Source organism: Tenrec ecaudatus, chromosome 2 (genome assembly GCF_050624435.1).
Source record: "Tenrec ecaudatus isolate mTenEca1 chromosome 2, mTenEca1.hap1, whole genome shotgun sequence".
Classification (NCBI taxonomy): domain Eukaryota; kingdom Metazoa; phylum Chordata; class Mammalia; order Afrosoricida; family Tenrecidae; genus Tenrec; species Tenrec ecaudatus.
Window position 1 is genome coordinate 110,248,560 of NC_134531.1, and position 20,813 is coordinate 110,269,372.

A 20,813-nucleotide genomic window follows, 5' to 3' on the forward strand; every position below is an offset into this window, starting at 1 on the left:
TTTATATATTTTAAATCATTTTATTGGGGTTATACAACTCTTATCACAATCCATACATGCATTCATTGTGTCAAGCACATTTATACATTTATTGCCATCATCATTCTCAAAACATTTTCTTTCTTTTTTTTTTTTTTTGAGTTTTATTTGTAATTTATTTTTATTTTTTTTTATTTTAACAATTTATTAGAGGCTCATACAACTCTTATCACAGTCCATATATATACATACATCAATTGTATAAAGCACATCTGTACATTCTTTGCCCTAATCATTTTCTTTTTTTCTTTTCTTTTTTTTACATTTTATTAGGGACTCATACAACTCTTACCACAATCCATACATATACATACATCAATTGTATAAAGTACATCCATACATTCCCTGCCCCAATCATTCTCAAGGCATTTGCTCTCCACTTAGGCCCCTTGCATCAGGTCCTCTTTTTTTTTCCCCCTCCCTCCCCATTCCCCCCTCCATCATATGCCCTTGGTAATTTGTACATCGTTGTTTTGTCATATCTTGCCCTATCCAGAGTCTCCCTTCCCCCCTTCTCTGCTGTCCCTCTCCCAGGGAAGAGGTCACATGTGGATCCTTGTAATCAGTTCCCCCTTTCCAACCCACTCACCCTCCACTCTCCCAGCATCGTCCCTCACACCCTTGGTCCTGAAGGTATCATCCACCCTGGATTCCCTGTACCTCCAACCCTCATATGCACCAGTGTACAGCCTCTGTCCTATCCAGCCCTGCAAGGTAGAATTCGGATCATGGTAGTTGGGGGGAGGAAGCATCCAGGATCCGGGGGAAAGCTGTGTTCTTCATCGATACTACCTCACACCCTAATTAACCCATCTCCTCTCCTAAACCCCTCTATGAGGGGATCTCCATTGGTCGACACTTGGACCTTGGGTCTCCACTCTGCACTTCCCCCTTCATTTAATATGATATATATATATATATACACACATATATACATACATATATACATATACACATATATACACATACATACACACACTTATATCTTTTTTTTATTTTGCATGATGCCTTATACCTGGTCCCTTGGGCACTTCGTGATCGCACTGGCCAGTGTGCTTCTTCCATGTGGGCTTATTTGCTTCTGAGCTAGATGGCTGCTTGTTCACCTTCAAGCCTTTAAGACCCCAGACACTTTCTCTTTTGATAGCCGGGCACCATCAGCTTTCTTCACCACATTTGCTTATGCACCCATTTGTCTTCAGCGATCCTATCATGGAGGTGTGCAGTCAATGATATGATTTTTTGTTCTTTGATGCCTGGTAACTGATCCCTTTGGGACCACTCGATCACACAGGCTGGTGTGTTCTTCCATGTGGACTTTGTTGCTTCTGAGCTAGATGGCCGCTTGTTTATCTTCAAGCCTTTAAGACCCCAGTCACTATCTCTTTTGATAGCCGGGCACCATCAGCTTTCTTCACCACATTTACTTGTTCACCCACTTTGGCTCCAGCCGTTGTGTCGGGAGAGTGAGCATCATAAAGTTCCAATTTAATAAAAGAAGGTATTCATGCATTGAGGGAGTGTTTGAGTAGAGGCCCAAGGTCCTTCCGCCACCTTAATACTTGACCTATAAATATAGACACATAGATCTATTTCCCCATCCTCCTATATATATTTGCATGTACATGTCTTTGTCTAGACCTCCATGAATGCCCTTTGACTCCTAGCTCTTTCCTCCATCTCCCTTGACTTTCCTCCTGCCCTACTACCATGCTTCATCGCCACCTGGGCTAGAGTATACCTCTTCTCTAAGCAACCTTACCCTTGATCATTTCCCACCAGGCCTGCCACTCCCCCTTCTCTACCATTTGGGGTCCCATGTTTTTCCCTTGTCCCTGGGTTTGTTAACTCCACTTCCTTACCCCCCCTACCCCCCCACCCCAAGTCCCCCCAGAACTGTCGGTCCCGTTGTTTTTCCTCCAGATAGTTCATCCAGCCTGTCCTATTCAGACAGACCTGTGGAGTCACTAACATGCAGGAAAACTAGACAGAGGTAAACAAAGCAACAATATACAACCAGACAACAAAACAACAAAAACAAACCACTGACAAAGAACAGAACAAAACAGTTCACAAAAGAAAAGCTTGTAGTTAGTTCAAAGATTGTTTGCTGGCCCTTAGGAGCGTTTTCCAGTCCATTCTGTTGGGGCACCACGCCCTGGCCCCAAAGTCCACTTTCAGCATTCCCTGGGGACCTTGCCACTCCATTCCCTTGCTGTTCTGCTGCACTCCCCCAGTGATTTGCCTCGGTGTGGTGGGATCAGGTCAGGTGCAATTCCCACACTGTGTCTCCGTTGCTGTCCCCTGTATCGCCCTTAGTCACTGAGGGGCATCATGTCTCATAATGGGGCCAGCCATGTTGTTCTCTCTGTGGACTGGCTGCTCTACTCAGGAACATCATCATCACGGCCTTGTGGGCCAGGCTGTGCTCCACTCTCTCCTCCTGCCCCTTCATCTGCTCCCGTGTGCTCTGATCAAATATGTCCATCTCCCATAGCTGCAGAGTCAATGTCGTCCTTTGGAACAAATTCTTTTCGGGGAAGGGGCAGGAATCCACTTAATTTATGGTGCTGGGGCCAGCCTCCCAGACCTCTCCACCGGTTCCCTCCTCCACGCCGGGATATTGCATTCACACCTTGCGACACTGGGTTGAAGTCTGGTCCCACTTTCCCTGTGGAGATATAAACAATACCCTCCCCTTGGGTGGATTAATGCCCCATGACCCCACTACCCTTTTCTTCCTTGTATTCATCCTTTTGTTTTCCTTTCCCCACCTCCTCCACCATTGTCTACCATGTACATCCCTGGTTTTGGTCTGGTCTCTTCCATACTACACCGTCTTCACCCCTAAAATGTTTGTATACAGTAGCTTTTTTCCCTATGCCACTTTTGCTTATTTAAAAAAATTTTTTTTTAATTCTTACCTCAGCGGACTCATGTTGTACTTGTCCTTTTGTGCCTGACTTACTTCGCTTAGCATGATTTCCTCCAGTTCTTCCCATGCCGCTATGTGCCTCATACGTTCATCACTGCTTTTTAGTGATGCGTAGTATTCCATTGTATGTATATACCACAGTTTTTTAATCCAATCGTCAGTTGATGGAAATTTGGGTTGCTTCCAACTCCTTGCAATTGTGAACTGTGCCGCAATGAACATTGGAGCACAGATGTCTGGTCTTGGTTTGTTTCTTGCCTCTTCTGGGTATATCCCCAGTAGGGGGATTGCTGGGTCATATGGTAACTCTATTTCCATCTGTTTTAGGTATCGCCAGATTGATTTCCATAGTGGCTGTACGTACTTACAGTCCCACCAGCAGTGGATGAGAGTTCCTGTCTCCCCACAGCCCCTCCAACACTTGTTGCTTTCTGATTTTTTGAATTGGGCTACCTTTGAGGGTACCTCATTGTTGTTTTAATTTGCATTTCTCTTATGGCTAAAGATCGGGAACATTTTCTAATATGTTTGTTGGCCATTCGGATTTCTGCCCCTGTGAAACTTCTGTTTAAGTCCTTTGCCCACCTTTCAAGTGGGCTATTGGTTTTTTTCTTTTTGGAAGCTAGCAGAGTACTGTAGATTTTAGTAATAAGGCCTTTGTCTGATGTGTCATTGCTAAAGATGTTTTCCCAGTCTGTGGACTCTCTTATTACTCTCTTGGTGAATTCTTTAGATGTACACAAGTGTTTTATCTTCAGTATATCCCATTTGTCGATTTGTGCCTCCTCTGTGTTTGTGTCCTTCCCTATTTCTGCTAGCCTGTGTATTCCCTGCGCCAAAGTTCTCAAGTTGGTCCCAATTCCCTCATTGATGGCCCTAATAGTTTGGGGTTTAACTTCAAGGTCTGTGATCCACCTTGAGTTTATTCTTGTGCATGGAGTGAGATAAGGGTTTCGCTTCATTTTTCTGCATGTTGCTATCCATTTTTTCCAGCACCACTTGTTAAAGAGGGCATCTGCTTCCCATTTGATCTTTTTGGGGCCCTTGTCAAAGATCAGCTGTGTGTATGCTGAAGCTTTTATTTCTGGGTTTTCAGTTCTTTTCCATTGGTCTGAGTATCTGTCATTGTACCAATACCATGCGGAAAACATTTTCTTTCTACTTGAGCCCTTTGTATCAGCTTCTCATTTTTTCATCTCCCTCCCCTCCCCCCCACAAACCCTTGATAATTTATGAATTATTATTATTTTATCATGTCTTACACTGTATGACATCTCCTGTATGGCACATTTTTCTGTTGTCCATCCCTCAGGGAAGGGGTTATATGTAGATCCTTGTGATCGGTTCCCCTTTTTTACCCCTCCTTCCCTCCACCCTCCTGATATTGCCACTCTCACCACTGGTCCTGAGGGGTTCATCTGTCCTGGATTCCCTATGTTTCCAGTTCCTATCTGTACCAGTGTACATCCTCTGGTCTAGCCAGTTTTGTAAGGTAGAATTGGGATCATGATAGTGGGGGGAGGAAGCATTTAGGAACTAGAGGAAAGTTGTATGTTTTATCGTTGCTAGACTGCATCCTGACTGGCTCATCTCCTCCCAGCGACCTTTCTGTAAGGGGTTGTCCAGTTGCTTACAGATGGGCTTTGGATCTTCACTCTGCACTCCCCCTCATTCACAATCATCTGATTTTTTGTTCTTTGATGCCTGCTACCTAATTCCATTGACACCTCATGATCACACAGGCTGATGTGTTTCTTCCATGTGAGCTTTGTTGTTTCTCAGCTAGTTGGCCGCTTGTTTGTTTTCAAGTCTTTAAGACCCTGGATGCTATATCTTTTGATAGCCAGTCACAATCAGTGTGTTAGACAGGGTTCTCTAGAGAGATAAAGCCAGATTGCTGATAATTTTATATATATATATATATATATATATATATATATATAAAGATAGATAGATAACAATAAATGAACTGTTAAATTATATACAGATAGATATATAATACAAGAAATGAAGAGAAATTATATACAGATAGATAAACAATACAAGAAATGGACAGTTAAATTATAAAGCAGTACCAATAGCTCAGTGCAACTCACTCCCATCAGAGTTGTGAGACACTGGCAGTCCTTCAAGTCTTGAGGGCTGCCAGGTAGTCCTCTATAGAGAGAGCTAGGCTATCCCAGCACAGGCAGCAAACAACAAGGCAGGTCACCAACTGTCAGCCAGGTCACCAACCACCAGTCCCCAGCTCCAGAGATGTACATTCCAATTCTCTGGTGAGGCAAGTCTTAAAGGGACCTCAAATTACACCAACACAGTTCACAGATTAGGTGTCCCACAGGTAGTGTAGCTTGCATATTGAGGCACAGAACTAGCAAGGCAGCCGCACTCTGGTCTGATGATCAAAGAGTGAGAGATAAGAAAGGTGAGGCTCACTGAGTCATTTATCTCTCTGCCTTCAATTAATCCCACATGTGTTTATCGGCCAGGCTGGCACAATAAACTATCTCAGTCCACCGCTTGCCAACCTGGCACCTGTACACAATTCTTTAGCCATATATGCTTATATAATTTTGGGACACTGATGAAATCACACTTATACTTATCATCAATCATCTATCATACATACAAATGAAAATACACTGAGTCACATTATATCTGATATATCATACCTAAACAAGGGAAAGATATGCAATAATCACATAAAAAGAAAATATATTGACAATTACAAACCCCACTTTTGCATTTGATCACATGGTCATAATTGATAGGTAGAACTACCTTCTTCTATTACCCATACTGTGTTACCTTTGCCTTCAGCAAGCACCTCAGCTGGCTGTGGTTTTTTGCCTGGTGGGGTGACCCAGACCTTCATTCCTGAGGGGCCTGGGTCATTATAAGTTCTGCCAGGATTGGGTTGCTGTAATTTACCATTTACTTTAATCACAGGACATGGCAGCACTAAGAGTCAGCCTATGGGATCTCCTGGATTCCAGACATATTCTTCTTTACCTCCATTATGTAACACCAGTCCAATTTCTCCTTGGTAATCAGGATAAATCACACCACTCAGTACAGTAACACCCTTCCTGACCTGTTGATCCAAAGGCATGAGAAGCCCAAAGTGGCCAGAGGGCATTCTCAGCTGCCAGTTCAGTGGAATCGTGCTGTGTTTCCAGGTAGGAGAGTTTCTTCCTTCGGGACCAGGACCTCCAGGCCTGAGGAACACAGGGTTGGTGGGACAGGAAGCAAAAATGCTACAAGTGGATAACTAGGAGTAGTAGTGAGTGGTGCCACTCCAGCTTCCACCCCTTGGTTCCTGGACCCATGAATTGTGGCTATTGGAGACACAGCACCATATATTGGCTGCTGGTTCAGAGCGTATACAGCTTCCTGGAGAACATGTGCTTATGCTCCCACTTAATCTTCAGCGTTCGTGTCAGGAAGGTGAGCATGATAGAATACCAGTTTAATAAAACAAAGTGTTCTTGCATTGAGGGAGTACTTGAGTGAAGGCCTATGTCCATCTGCTATCTTAATTCTAAACCTATAAATACATGCACATAGATGTATTTCACCATCATCATATATAAATATATTTACATATGTACATGTCTGTATTTAGACCTCTATAAATGCCCTTTTCCTCCTATTTTTTCTTCCATTTCCTTTGACTTTCCTGTTTTCTCACTATCATGTTCTGCCTTCATTTGGGTTTCAGTAATTCCTCTCGGTTACATTGCCCTTGATCAAGCCCTACCAGGTCTCCTATACCCTCCTCGCCATTGATTTTGAATCACTTGTTCCCTTGTCCTGGGTTTGTTAACACCCACTTCCTTTTCCCCACCTCACCCTTTCCCATGTCCCCCCAAAACCGTTGGTCCTGTTGTTTTCTCCTCCAGATTGTTTGTGCCACCTATCCTATTTAGCTAGACTTGCAGAAATAATAATATGCACAAAAGTAAGAGAGGAAAACAAAGCAACAAAACAAAACAAAACAGCAACAACGAAACCAATGGGGAAAAAAAAGAGAAAAGCCTGTAAATAGTTCAAGCTTTGTTTGTTGACCTTTAGGAGTGTTGTCTGGTTGAGTCTGTTGGGGTGCCATGCCCTGGCCCCAAAGTCTATTTTTTGGTATTCTCTTGGGACTTCCTAGCTCTGTTCCCCTTGCTGTTCTATTGCATGCCCTTTGTGTTTTGCTTCGGTGTGGTGCGGTCAGATTAGGTGTCATTCCCACACATTAAGGAATAGAAAGCCTTCCTTGGAGCAGCTGATGGTTTGTACAGTTGACCTGTGGATTGCAATCCAGTATTCCTTTACTAGGAATTAAGAACTATGTGGATGTGGTGTCAGACCTCCTCCTACTTAATAAAATGCAAAAAAACTTTAACTGCCTTCAAACTAATTCTGATGAGCTTTGTTGGCATAATGGGCTACATCATTTGGGCAAGGTCAGTAGTTCAAAACTACCAGCTGCTCTTGGGAGAAACATGAGGCTTTCTACTCCTGTAAAACATCTCAGCCTTGGAAGCCCACAGGGCTAGTTTTCCTCTCCCTTGTAGGGTCACGATGACTGTAACTTCACTAGGGGAAGGAAAAACAAACTTAACATCACCATCACCCAAGGTCAATTTCTATCAGGCTAAGATCAAGACTTGCCTCCATTCTCCAACTTTCTTATCTGACAGTTCTACCTTGTCCTGATGTGTTTGAACCACTCACCCTCCAGAGTTTCTTTTAGAGTGAATGCATGGGAAATATAGTTTATCTAATAGAAATTTTGTACTTAGATTTTCATTTATAACTTTACTACTACAGCTATAAGGAACCTTTTCTTGTAAAAAGCAGACAATAGTTAAAATACAATGCATAGTTTGTCTGTCTAACCATACAGCTGAGTTAGCCAAACCAAACTTGATGCTCTCAGATCAAGTCCATCTCATAGCCACCCCAAGGGACAGAGAATGACTGCCCCTTATGGTTTCCAAGTCTGTGACATTTGTAGAAGGAGCCTTCATGGCATAGTGGTTAAGCACTTAGCTGTTAACTAACAGGCTGCCAGTTCGAACTAATAACCTCCCCTTGGAAGTCAGATGAAGCAATCTGCTTCTGTGAAGGCGGCAGCTGGTTTGGTTTTCATGATCTTCACAGAAGCCTCATCTGTCCCTTGTGGAGTGGCTGGTGGGTTTGAATTACCAGCCTGTAGTTGAGCAACCAAGTGCTTTAACCCTGTACAACCAAGGCTTACTACTTCGGAATAGTCCAGACTCTGTTGTAGTTCAAGAGATTTTTATTATACTAAAAGTATTTTTTCTATAAAACTTTTGAAGTTCCATTTAACATATCACTTGTTATCCTGATATTAATTAACCTTATTAATAAATGTATTAATTTCCCCCATGAAAGGCTTGCTAGTACTGTAAAAGATTTAATATGCCTACCTATCTCTGTTATTTTATTTACATGTAACATTTTCAGATCAGAACAGTAAGTCCCCCAGTATTTCTTGGGTTAAACAGATAAAATTTGTCTTTGGTCCCTTCAGACTCTACTGGTCTTTCATTTGCTTCTTTTTATTCAAAAATAGAAAAATAATTATAATGTATGTTTAGGTATAAATCAGACTAAATAGTCAAATGACCCCCCCCTTCCCAATAAAAAGATAAAACTAAAGGGCTTTAAGTCAACTTGAATTTGTAAACTTCTAAGGCTGTAGGCAAAATAATGAGATGTCTACTTAAAATAATTAATAAATTGATTATCTTAACTGTACAGTTATACGGGTCATATGTTGATTTAGAAGTGTTTCCTCGTCTACTCTTTTTAAATGAATCATTCCCCCACTCTTTATGGGAATCTTCAGTAGAGCTTGCCAGAACCTGTTTCCTTTACTTTCCAATATTATTTGAGATCTGGTATTTTAAAAACCCAAATGTTTACATCACTGAAATTAAATTCCATGCCACAAGCATTCAATCACACGTTAGGAGGTTCCTTTACCTCCTCACTGTATGCCCTCCATTTGTCTTAGGTGAATATTAATGATGTCTGTATCCATAATCAGCTACTGTGTTTCTTTGTGAGCGTCATCTTTAAAAGGCTTATTTACAGTAATAACATTTTGTACTTTCAAGTAAAACATTATGACCCTACGGGTATTTACTAAATCAGCAGTAAATTTGCCTGCCTCCAACTTTCTTAAAATGTGTCTTTCAGGTTATTTCTGCAAACATTCTAAACTAGCATTTACTGAAAGAGTTTAAATCTTTTATTATCCAAAATTTTATTTTCTTTTTCACCGAAACAGTGTTTTACTATTTAATGTTAAATAATTACGAGACTGTGTTGTAGTATGGGAGATTGCATAAGGTCTGGAAAAGCAAAAAAAAAAAAATCTTGCCTGACATTTATTTAGGCATCTGCAATATGCTTTTGCACTTTTCTGTGAAAGCCACTAATGCCCAATAATAGGACATTTCTTCTTTTTAAAAAAATAGCTTTATTGGCATATAATTCATATGGGGGCGGTTTACCCAAAAAAATCTGGATTTTTTTTTCTCAAAGTGATTTTTTTTCCCTCAACATTATCATCTTCAATCTCTATTTAATACATTTGTCAAATCTGTGATTCCATTCTTGGAAACATTTTTCAAACTCATCTGTTTGGATGGCTGACAGCACCTCCATCGGTTTTTTCTTCACCTGTTCTAAGTCATCAAATTGCTGTCCTTTCACATCTTTCTTCATTCACAGAAACTAAAAGAAGTCTCAAGGAGCGAGGTCAGGTGTGTGTGGCAAGAGAGGCATGTTGTTGAGATGCCCGTGTGAGCCGGTGCACTGTGGTGGTGGCAAAACCAGTCCTGCAGTTGCCACCAATCAGGCCTTTTTTTGTTGCACACTGTTATACTATCTTTTAAGAACCTCCAAATCGAAAGCTTGATTAATAGTCTGACCTGGTGGAATGAATTCCAAATGCACTATCCCCCTCACATCAGTGGACCTTTTTTTCTGCTTTTTTTAGGGGAGTGGTACCCCCTTATATGTGCCATCATACATTTTAATAATTCAATATTAAGAAGAGTTATATAATTTTCTTCTCATACGCATTGTCAACTCTCTCTTTCCCTCTAACCTCCCTTGCCATGCCCCTAGATTAACTGGATGGTTTCTATAAGTTTAGAAATTGGTTTTGGAAACAGAGTAGATTTTTCTTTTGCATTTATTAGACGAGATTAAAACTTTGGTGTCATTTTTACTACTGACGGGAGGTCAAGAACCAATATTTGGATGTCATTTCAGGCATAGAACCAGAGGGACTCAATGTAAATGTGAAGATAAGAGGAGAGGCCTAGGAGGAAGAGAGACAAAAGGGTAGAATGTGTGAGAAAATGATAGACAATGAAAGCAAAACTAACTAAAGAGATAGAGGTTGGTGCACAAACCAAAACTCAAACCAAAACTCCAAATTCATTTCCAATCCATAGTGATGCTGTAGGACAGAGCAGAACTGCCCCTGTGGATTTCCAAGACTAATTTAAAAAAAATCATTTTATTGGGGACTCCTATCACAATCCATACAAACATCCACTGTATCAAGCCCATTTGTACATATTTTCCATGATCATTTTCAAAGCATTTTCTTTGTCCTTGAGCCCTCGGTATCAGCTCATATTCCCCACCCCCACCCTCCCTCCCTCATGAGCCTTTAATAATTTATAAATTGTTATTTTTTCATGTCTTACACTCACTGCTGTCTCCCTTCACCCACTTTTCTGTTGTCTCTCCCCCAGGGAGGGAGTTATATATAGATCATTGTGATCGGTACTCCCTTTCTCCCCACACCTTTCTCTTACTCTCCTGGTATCACTACTCATTATTGGTGCTAAGGGGTTTTGCTGTCCTGGATTCCCTTTGTTGCAAGCTCTCATCTTTACCAGTGTACATGCTCTGGTCTAGCTGGATTTGTAAGGTAGAATTGGGGTCATGATAGTGGAGGGGGGGGAGGAGGTATTAAAAAACTGGATGATAATTGTATGTTTCATTGGTGCTATAGTTCACCCTGACTGGCTCATCTCTTCCTTGTGACCCTTCTGAAAGGGGATGTCTAATTGTCTACAGATGGGGTTTGGGTCTCCACTCCGCCCTCTCCCTTATTCACATTGATATGATTTTTTGTTCTGGGTCTTTGATGCCTGATACCTGATCCCATAGAAACTTCATGATCATGCAGGCTGGTGTGCTTCTTCCATGTGGGCATTGTTGCTTCGCAGCTAGATGGCTGATTGTATATCTTAAAGTTTTTAAGAACCCAGATGCTATATCTTTTGATAGCTGGGCACCATCAATCATCTTCTTCACCACATTTGTTTATGCACCCATTTGTCTTCAGCCATCTTGCTGGGAAGGCAAGCATCATACTGGCTTATTAGAACAAATTGTTCTTGCCTTGAGGGAGTACTTGAATAGAGGACTAATGTCTGTCTGCTTTCTTAATATTTAATGTGTAAATGTATGTACATAGATCTATTTCCCTATTGTTATATAAAAATATATTTATACATATAAATATATTTACACATGTTTACATGCTTATATTTAGATGTTTATAAATGTCCTTTGCCTCCTCTTTCCTCTATTTCCTTTTACTTTCCTCTTATCCCACTCTCATGTTCTCATTTGGGCTTCAGTAATTCCTCTCAGCTATATTGCCCTTGATTAAGGCCCACCAGGCATCCTACGCTCTCCTATTGATCAATTTTAGATCGCTTGTTGTTCCCCTGTCCCTGGGTTTGTTGGCACCCATTTCCTTTCCCCTGCTTCCCCTCTCCAATGTCCCCCCCCCCAACCATAGTTCCCATTGTTTTCTCCTCTGGATTGTTCATCCAGCATTTCTCATCTAGATAGACAAGCAGAGACAATAATAAGCACAAAAACAAGACAAATCAAAATAAAACATCAAAAGTAAAAAAACCCCAAAACTAACAAAACAACAACCATTACCAAAAATGACATAAAAAGAGAAGCCTATAAATAGTTCCAGGTCTGTTTGTTGACCTTTAGGAATGTATTCTGCTTGAGTGTGATGGGGCACCATGCCCTGGCCCCAAAGTCTGGTTTTGGTATTCCATTGGGACTTCCTGGCTCTGTTCCCCTTGTTGCTCTATTGCATTGCCCTTAGTGTTTCACCCTGGTGTGGTGGAGTCAGATTGGGCACAATTCCCTGTGTCTCTAGTGTTGTTCCCCATAGTGCTCTGGGTCAGTGAGGGACATTGTGTCTTATAGGGGGACTGGGCCTATGGTCATCTCTGTGCATTGGCTGCTCTGAGTGGGAATATAGTCCTCGGGGTTTGGTGCGCCAGGATATGTATGACTCTCTCTCCTGCCTTCTTCGTTTGCTCCTGTGTTCTCTGATTAGATGCACCTTTCTCTATGAGCTGTAGCTTCAGTGTTGTCCTCTGAAGTGCATTCTTCTTGGGATTGGGAGTGTCCACTAGGTGGGATTGGGGCCAGCTCTGCAGACCTCTTTAGTGGTTCGCTGCTTAATGCCGGAATGTTGCATTCATGTCAAGACTGAACATTTTTTATAGAAGTAGAAAACCTTTATCTTTATCCTGTGGACTGGCTGGTGGTTTTGAATTGTTGATCTTGTAGGTAGCAGCCACAGGGCTCATATTTTAACTGTTTTCTAACTATTATAACAAATGTCAGTTGTTACTCTGTACATTTATAGAATCCCTTTACTTCACCATCCAGTGCATGTAATAAGGTAGTATATGATATCACATCTATGAATATATTTCTTTTATTATCTGATTACTTATAGGCTTATGATTCCCTAGACAAAATATTAAAATGTTGTTAAAATTTATTTCTTTTTCCCCAGAAAAGGTATATTTGATGAATACAGCCAGATAACCAGTCTTGTTACAGAGGAAATAGTGAATGTCCACAAAGAAATTGAATTGTCAGTTGAACAGATCGATCCTAGCACAGAATATAATAATTTTATAGATGTTCACAGGTATGCTATTTTAATTCATTTTCTTAGTATTTAACAGTACTATACATTCATACATAGTATTTAATAAAATTGTAATATATATGTTAGGGCGTAAAATGTTTGTGTTGATTTAGTTTATTTTTAAAGTCCTTTTTCATTGATCATTATTTAATTTATAGAATGACATTTAGATATTTTTTAGTTATTACTAAAATGTTAATTGCTTACTTACATACTCAATCTCTAAAATAGTTTATTTTTAACATTTGTATAATAATAATATTACTTTGTATGTGTATTTAACTTCATACGGCACCAATAGTTTTTCCATGAAGGAAGTATCTAAAATTCTACCTATTGCAATTGTGGCAAGAATAGTGATTAATATCTGGGTTCTACAAATAAGAAAACTAAGACTTAAGTTACATCAGTGGATCATGGAAGGCTATAGTTTGGTGGGTACTAAGGTGTTTTAAGATAATGTAATCATATCGATCAAAATGATTCTTTATCAGAACAACAGCTGCTAGGGAACAAGACATCGAATTTGATACTTCCTTACTAGAAGAAAATGAAAGCCTTCAGGCAAATGAGATCATGTGGAATAATTTAACAGCAGAAAGTTTGCAAGCAATGTAAGTATTTAGAAAAGTACCTTAAATATCTGTTACTTTTGCTGTATGTACTTTATGAGATTTAAAATTCCTTTGATATTTAAAAATTGTTTTATTGGTGGGTCATACACAGCTCTTATCACAATTCATACATAAATGTATAGTGTCAAGCACATTTGTATATATGTTGCCATCATCATTTTCAAAACATTTTCTTTTTACTTGATCCCTTAGTATCAGCTCATTTTCCCCACCCCACCTTCCCTCTCTCATGAACCCTCGATGATTTATAAATTATTTTCTCTCAGGTCTTATACTTTTCGTTTGTCCCTCCTCCTAGGATGGAGCTATATGTAAGTCATTGTGATTGGTTTCCCATTTGTGCCCCACCTTCCCCTCACCCTCCTGGTATCGTTACTCTCATTATTGGTCCTGAGGGGTTTATTTGTCCTGGATTCCCTGTGTTTCCAGCTCGGATCTGTACCAGTGTAGGTGCTGTAGTCTAGTCGGATTTGTCAGGTAGAATTGGGGTCGTGATAAGGGCGGGAGAGGACTCATTAAAGAACTAGAGGGAAGGTGTGTGTTTCATCGGTGCTGTACTGCACCCTGACTGGCTTGTCTCTTCCTTGTCACCCTTCCATAAGGGGATGTCCAATTGTCTACAGAAGGGCTTTGGGTCTCCACTCCGTATTCCCCCTCATTCACATTGATATGATTTTGTTTTGTTCTGGGTCTTTGATACTTGCTACCTAATCCCATTGACACCTCATGATCACACAGGCTGGTGTGCTTCTTCAATGTTGGTTTTCTTGCTTCTCAGCTAGATAGCTGCTTGTTTAACCTTCAAATTTCCTTTTTTTTTTTTTAAGAGAAAAAAGTAAGTTAAATTTGAGTTGATTTTTGCTTAATCAAAGTGAAATCTTTGGACAGATAGACAACTTTTTCTCCTTGGCATTGCTAACACTGGTAATTCATAAAAGTAGAATTCTATATACTGCTACTTTAATTGATTTGCTACTTGTTAGAGTCTACACTGAAATAGTTCGTTATTATCTTTGGAAGTTAATTTTAAAATTCTATTTTAATTCAACAGAGGCAATTTTGAATGCATACACTAAGTATGATTGCCTTTTGGAAATCATCATTGTCAAAAGCCTTTAGTACAGACAGTTGCCTTTTTAAAAATCATTTTATTGGGGGCCTATACAACTCTTATCACAATTCATACATATATCCATTGTATGTCAAACACATTTGTACATTTGTTACCATCATCATTCCCAAAACATTTGCTTTCTACTTGAGCCCTTGGTATCAGCTCCTGTCATTTTTCCCTCCTCCCTTCCTGCTCCCCGTCCCTCATGAACCCTTGATGATTTATAAGTTATTATTATTTTGTCATATCTTACACTGTCTGATGTCCTTCATTGAGTTTTTTTCTTTTCTTTCTATAAACAGGCCCGTGTTCTATTGTGGGCCTTATACAGCAATTCCTTTATTACTGTTGTAATTTTCAAAGCAGTTTGACAAATTTTTTTTTAAACATTTCGCAGTTTGAGAAATTTTAATGTGTTTTTTTTAGCAACTTTCAACATTAGCAGCAATTAATAGTATATTTGAATTTGGAAATATAATTAAGACGTTCTACATTTAATTACTTAACCTGTCTCTTGATTTTGCGGAGGAGGAACACAAACTTGCATTTGTTAATAAACATTATGTAAGCTGACTTTTATGTGAAAACAGCACCTAGAAATGATTATGCATTTTCTCTTCAAATTTGGACATGCTATATCATTTTCCCTGTGAGAATTTAATATTAAATGACTCAGCCAAAAAGTACAATTAATTTGTCACATCTAATGTAATTAAACCTCCTTTCTACTGTTCAGTAACATTGCTGTGCTTCCAATAATTAACTTAAAGCTGCTGGTGACTTTGAACTGCTGGTATTGGAGTTAGCAACCCATATGTAACCAAGATACCACCAGAATGGACATTCTGGCAGAAAAGGAATTTGAGGGCTTTCAAACTGGCCAGATGAGATTGAAGAAACTAATAAATGATTGCCAAATCATATTACCAGATAATTCTGTGGACTCACTGCTGATGAAAGGAATATAGGCATTAAAATGTCTTACATTAGTGTTTTATTAACAACCAAGTTTGGATTTTTGAATAGGTTACCGACATTTTTAAAGCTCTTTATATGATTTTCACTTTGACCACTGGTGTAAGCCATATTACCCAATCACTGCCATCTCCTTGATGCTGACTCATAGTGAACCTATAGCACAGGGTAGAACTGCTCCTGCTGGTTTCTGAGACTGACTCTGTGAGAGTCGAAAACCTACTGTATATACTCATGATAAGCTGAGTTTTTCAGCACAAAAAAGGTGCTGAAAAACTGGGGTTCATCTTATACACGGGTCAGTGATACCCCAGCGAGGTGTAACATCTCTAGGGTGATTGCCATACCTCTGCTGTTCATTCAAAGCCCCGCTGACACTGCAGGGCTTTGAATGTTTGTTTACTCACATCTAATCCGAGCCGTCCTATGACGTGGATGGCTCCAATTCGCAGAAGTACCCATAGTGATTCACTTACGCTGACAGCTGAACTGGTAAGGATGTGTCTGTGGCTGCGCTCCGTCTCTCCCCTCTGGTCTCTGTGTTAATTCACATCCTGCATTTCCTACCCTAGGCTTAGACTAGAGTCAATCAGTTTTTATGGTTTCCCAGGTAATAATTAGGTACCTCGGTTTATACCCGGGTCGGCTTATATTCGAGTATATATGGTAGTCTTTCTGCTTTGAAACACCTGGTGGTTTTGAACTGCTTACCTTTTGGATCACAGTCCAACTCATAACCAATATGCCACCAGCGTTCTCATATTATCATAAGGTCAATTATTTCTGTGTCAGTGGTTCTTGCTTAGGGCAAATTTCTCTTGTCCCTCAGTGGACATTTGATAATATCAGGTATCTAGAGGCTAGAGGCTAGGGATGCTGCCAAACACCACCAAGTCACAGGATAGGCTCCCCAACAGAGAATGACGTGGTCCTGAGTTTCCGTAGAGCTAAGACCGAGAAACCCAGCCCCAAACAATACAGCTGAATGCATGACATAAAATGTATGCTAGAGTTTTCCTATGTTTAATTCCTTTACCCCTTGTCATACATTCCTCTGTGTTTCTGTTATGATTATATTGGCTCCTAATTATTCATGTATGTATTCATCTAAATGTTATATATAAGGTTGCAAGAGTTAATACCTTGAAAGAATTTATAGTATAAATTATCAATTTATTTTAATTAATACCAAGAAAGGAGCAACAGATATTGAAGCATTATGTGGTGAACTAAAAATATAACGTTATTTTAAGCTTATATAAAATCAGAACTTTTGTGGCCAAAGAATTTGTTTTATTCCTTATTGTGATACAATGAGAATAAAATTGGTTATGCTCCTAAATAATTATTTCTTAATTATAGTGATATAACAATGAGCAAAAGTATAATCAAGATCATAAATCTTTGACAATACGATAGAAATGTAATTGCTTACCTTCTACTGAGGCAAAATCTGAGCTATATTTCCATGAACTATGTGTGTATTCAGGATGTGATTTCACAACTGGTTAAAAGTTTTATTTCAAGAATGAGTTATTTAATGTGTCCATTGATAGTGTTTAAATAATCTAAACAATTAGCCATTAAACCTGCTGTGTTGTTTTAGTTAATCTTCTCTATTTTACTTTTCTTGGCCTAATATCCATTGCAATGGCTACGCCAAACTCACACACAAAACTCCTGTTAAAAGGATTTATTAAAAAAGTTAACAGGTTGTAATTCCAGAAATGCTCAGGATAGGTGTTCATCAGGACCCATTAAGAAGTTCTTTCAGGTCTGCTAATAAATGCCCAATGGGGTATTACCACTCTGCTGGAAACCTCAGCCCAAAGGAATTCATCTCAAGTTCTGTGGGTCAGCAAACCCAGCTCTCTAAATTAAGTACCCAGAGACACCCCAATCTCAAGCTAGCACAAAAGCGCACGGCTTTACTTGCTCATTGGGTTGGGAAGTCCACCACTCTGCTTCACGCTCTGCTTCTGGTTCTGCTATTACTCCTCTGATGCTGTAACTGGCTTCTGGAGCCAGGAGGTTCACTGTGCAGGGATCTGGAGTCTGGACGACATGCTCCGCTCTTGGCTCTTGTTGACAAAGAGATTCCTCCTGCTGCTCCTCAGAGGGCTCATTTTATACTTAACAAAATGGCCTTTCCTGTTCACAATTACTCACAGGTGAATCCTATCAGTATCTTTTCCCGCTTCTTACTAGACCCAGGCAGGAAAAGGTCATTGAGTTGGGGTTAGAGACTTAAGCTAGAAGAGCCACATTAAATGATTTACTGCCCCTGCCTACACCTGCAAATAAATAAATAAATAAATAAATAGAAATTAGGAAAATCTAACTTAAACAAACAATATATTAATGCTTTGAAGTTAGACTAAGCTAACATCCTCGTTTACCTGAAGCATGGAGCTAATTAATTTGGTTGATTATGGTGAAAAATTTTGTCAAATGGAAAATAATAAAACAAATGAAACAGTTAAGTACAAATGACCAATAATTATACAAAATGATAATCTTTAATAATAATAATTAAACAGAAATCAATAAGAAACTTTTTATTAACCCAAAGGTTAGATAATAATAATAATAATAATGATTATTTTCTAGGGTATAGAGAAAGAAGCCCTCTGATAAAGTATTGATAGAATAGTGAAACAGTATCACCTTTTTGGATCAAGATCTGGCAATGTATGTCAAATTCAATGTGCACATACCCTTTGACTTAGAGGTTGGACTTGTTAGGACTTGAGTCTATAAATATACACAAAAATGTTCAAGGATAAAATGATATGTTTCTTAGTTTTGAGTTCTGGCAGTGCCAAGTGGATATGGCACCTCTTTTTATATCCACACATTATTATTTGTGTTTTAAATAGAGTGAGATAGGATTATGTAGATGTACTTAATATGAAAAATAAATACGATAAAGAGTAAAAGCAGGCCACAGAATCATATTTCTGGACTAGCTGTTAAAAAGTAATGTTAGGGGGTACTCCCCTTTACCCCCACACACCCCCACCTGAAACTGGAATTTTCCTGCTACGTGAGCATCAAGCAGCTCGCTCTGAGTTAGTGCACCCAGTGGTGTTGTTTGGGAAGGTTCTCTCTGGTCACAGTACACTTTTTCGTAAAAGCAGTTTCTCTCGCACCTTGTTTTTTGCAATGGCCGATTTAAGAGAACAGTATGCGGCTGTGAAATTTTGTTTCCTGCTTGGGGAAAATGTCAGAAATTGTTGTGATGTTGAACAGAACTTACAAGGACAATGCTATTGGAAAAACTCAAGTGTACTAAAGGTGGAAATGTCGATTGATGACAAACCTCATTATGGATGTACGTCAACTTTTGGAATGGATGTAAGTGTCCACTCATAGTGCATTTGGAGTTTGTTCCACTAGGTCAGATTGTTAATCAAACTTTTTATTCAGAGGTTCTGAAAAGATCGTGTAACAGTGTGTGCTACAAAAGGCCTGGTTTGTGGCAGATGGGACCGTTTTTTTGCCACCACGATAATGCACCTGCTCACGCAGCCATCTCAGTGCACCTGTTTTTTGAGCAAGAAACAGCATGCCTCTCTTGTCCCATACACCTTACTCACCTGACCTCTCTCTATGAGACCTCCTTTTGTTTCTGCAAATGAAGAGGGACATGTAAGGACAACAATTTGATGGCTTAAAAGAGGTGAAGAAAAAAATGAGGGAGGTGCTGTCAGCCATCTAAACAAATGAGTTTGAGAAATAGTTCCAAGAATGGAATCACAGATTAGGCAAATGTATTAATAGTAATGGAGAGTGCTTTGAAGATAATAAGATTGTTTTATAAAAAAGTTATTTAATTAAAAAAATCCATTCTTTGGGGGGGTTACCCTGTCATACATAAACATGTTTCTACTCACGTGTAACATGCTGTGGAAGTGGAGTGAATGCAGAACATAAATAGAGAGGCATCCTGGGGCCTCTAGTTAGCATGACTCTCTCTAGTAGTGACTAGTTTTCCTCTCACTGTGTCAGTTTCTTGTTTCACCCTACATTTGTTCCTGAATAAAATAGGTTTGTCTGGGTTTAAAACAGAATACCCTCCAATGCCGTGCGCCAGTATTTTCTAGTTTGTCGGCCGTGTATGTAAGTACTCTCATGCCTTATTTAAGAATGATAACACACATTTCAGAAATCATTTTTCCTTTCGCTTATATTCCTTTATGTTTGCTTAGCTCATCAGTGGCCCTATCCTTTGTGGAAGTTGTATTACTTTGAAAGTGAGAATCACTGATTTTTAACTCATGGAGAATTTTCATATAGATTGGAATTGGACTGACATTCTGTTTAGCAGTGATAAAAATCACAACAAAAACAAATAATAAACTGGGTTATGTAGTTCTCCTTGACTCTTCAAAATTCTTGAGTCGATATTAGTGATCGAATGAGTCAGTGAGTGAAGGTGATTTTCCAAACAGGCTTCAACAAGTTTCTAAACATGGGGCTTTAGATGGAGATCACTCGGCGGGCTTTTGAAAATGTCAGGGACTGCCTCCACCCCCGTTGGTTAAATAAAGTTTCCCGAGAGCAAGCGCAGACATGGATGATTTCTGTGAACTCTCCAGGTGTTCCGATGTGCAGACAAGACTAAAAATTCCTGTAAATCCACAGAATTGGCAGTCAAAGGGATGTTTGGAGACATCCTGGAGAGTTTCTGGAGAAGATGGTTCCCTGAATTATGCAAGTTTTCAATGGGATTCATGACTCCTAATGGCCAAGAAATGCATCTTGAATACTGATCTTTTTTATTTAAAGAAAGTCCTTTTGTCAAATTTTCCTAGCCAACTTATATTCCTCCAATGGAATAGTATTATTTGGAAACAAACCAGCATGTTTGTCATAGTCTAACTGGAATCCCTGTTTTTCCTCTGGTCTTCCATCCTCAGTACCAGTCTTGACTAGTAAGGTATTTCAGTTTTAACATAGATAACTTATTCCCTCAGGCTATCTTTTCACTTTATTAGTCCCCCAAAATTACCATTTATGTTACTTTTTTTGTCGTTGTTTAAGATTCTCAAGTACAACAAAAATAGCTGTTTTCATTTGCAAAAAATTTCT

The 20,813-nt window shown here is 39.4% G+C and overlaps 1 protein-coding gene across 3 annotated transcripts in view; it reads left to right on the forward strand.

Annotated features, from left to right (window-relative positions):
* The window catches only part of FER (FER tyrosine kinase), a 459,241-nt gene that overhangs the window by 74,259 nt on the left and 364,169 nt on the right, over positions 1-20,813 (forward strand). For all 3 annotated transcript variants that reach the window (XM_075541367.1, XM_075541368.1, XM_075541366.1), the window contains 2 exons: positions 12,858-12,995; positions 13,490-13,609. In XM_075541367.1, the coding sequence (XP_075397482.1) occupies positions 12,858-12,995; positions 13,490-13,609 (258 nt within the window). The remainder of the gene's footprint in view (positions 1-12,857; positions 12,996-13,489; positions 13,610-20,813) is intronic.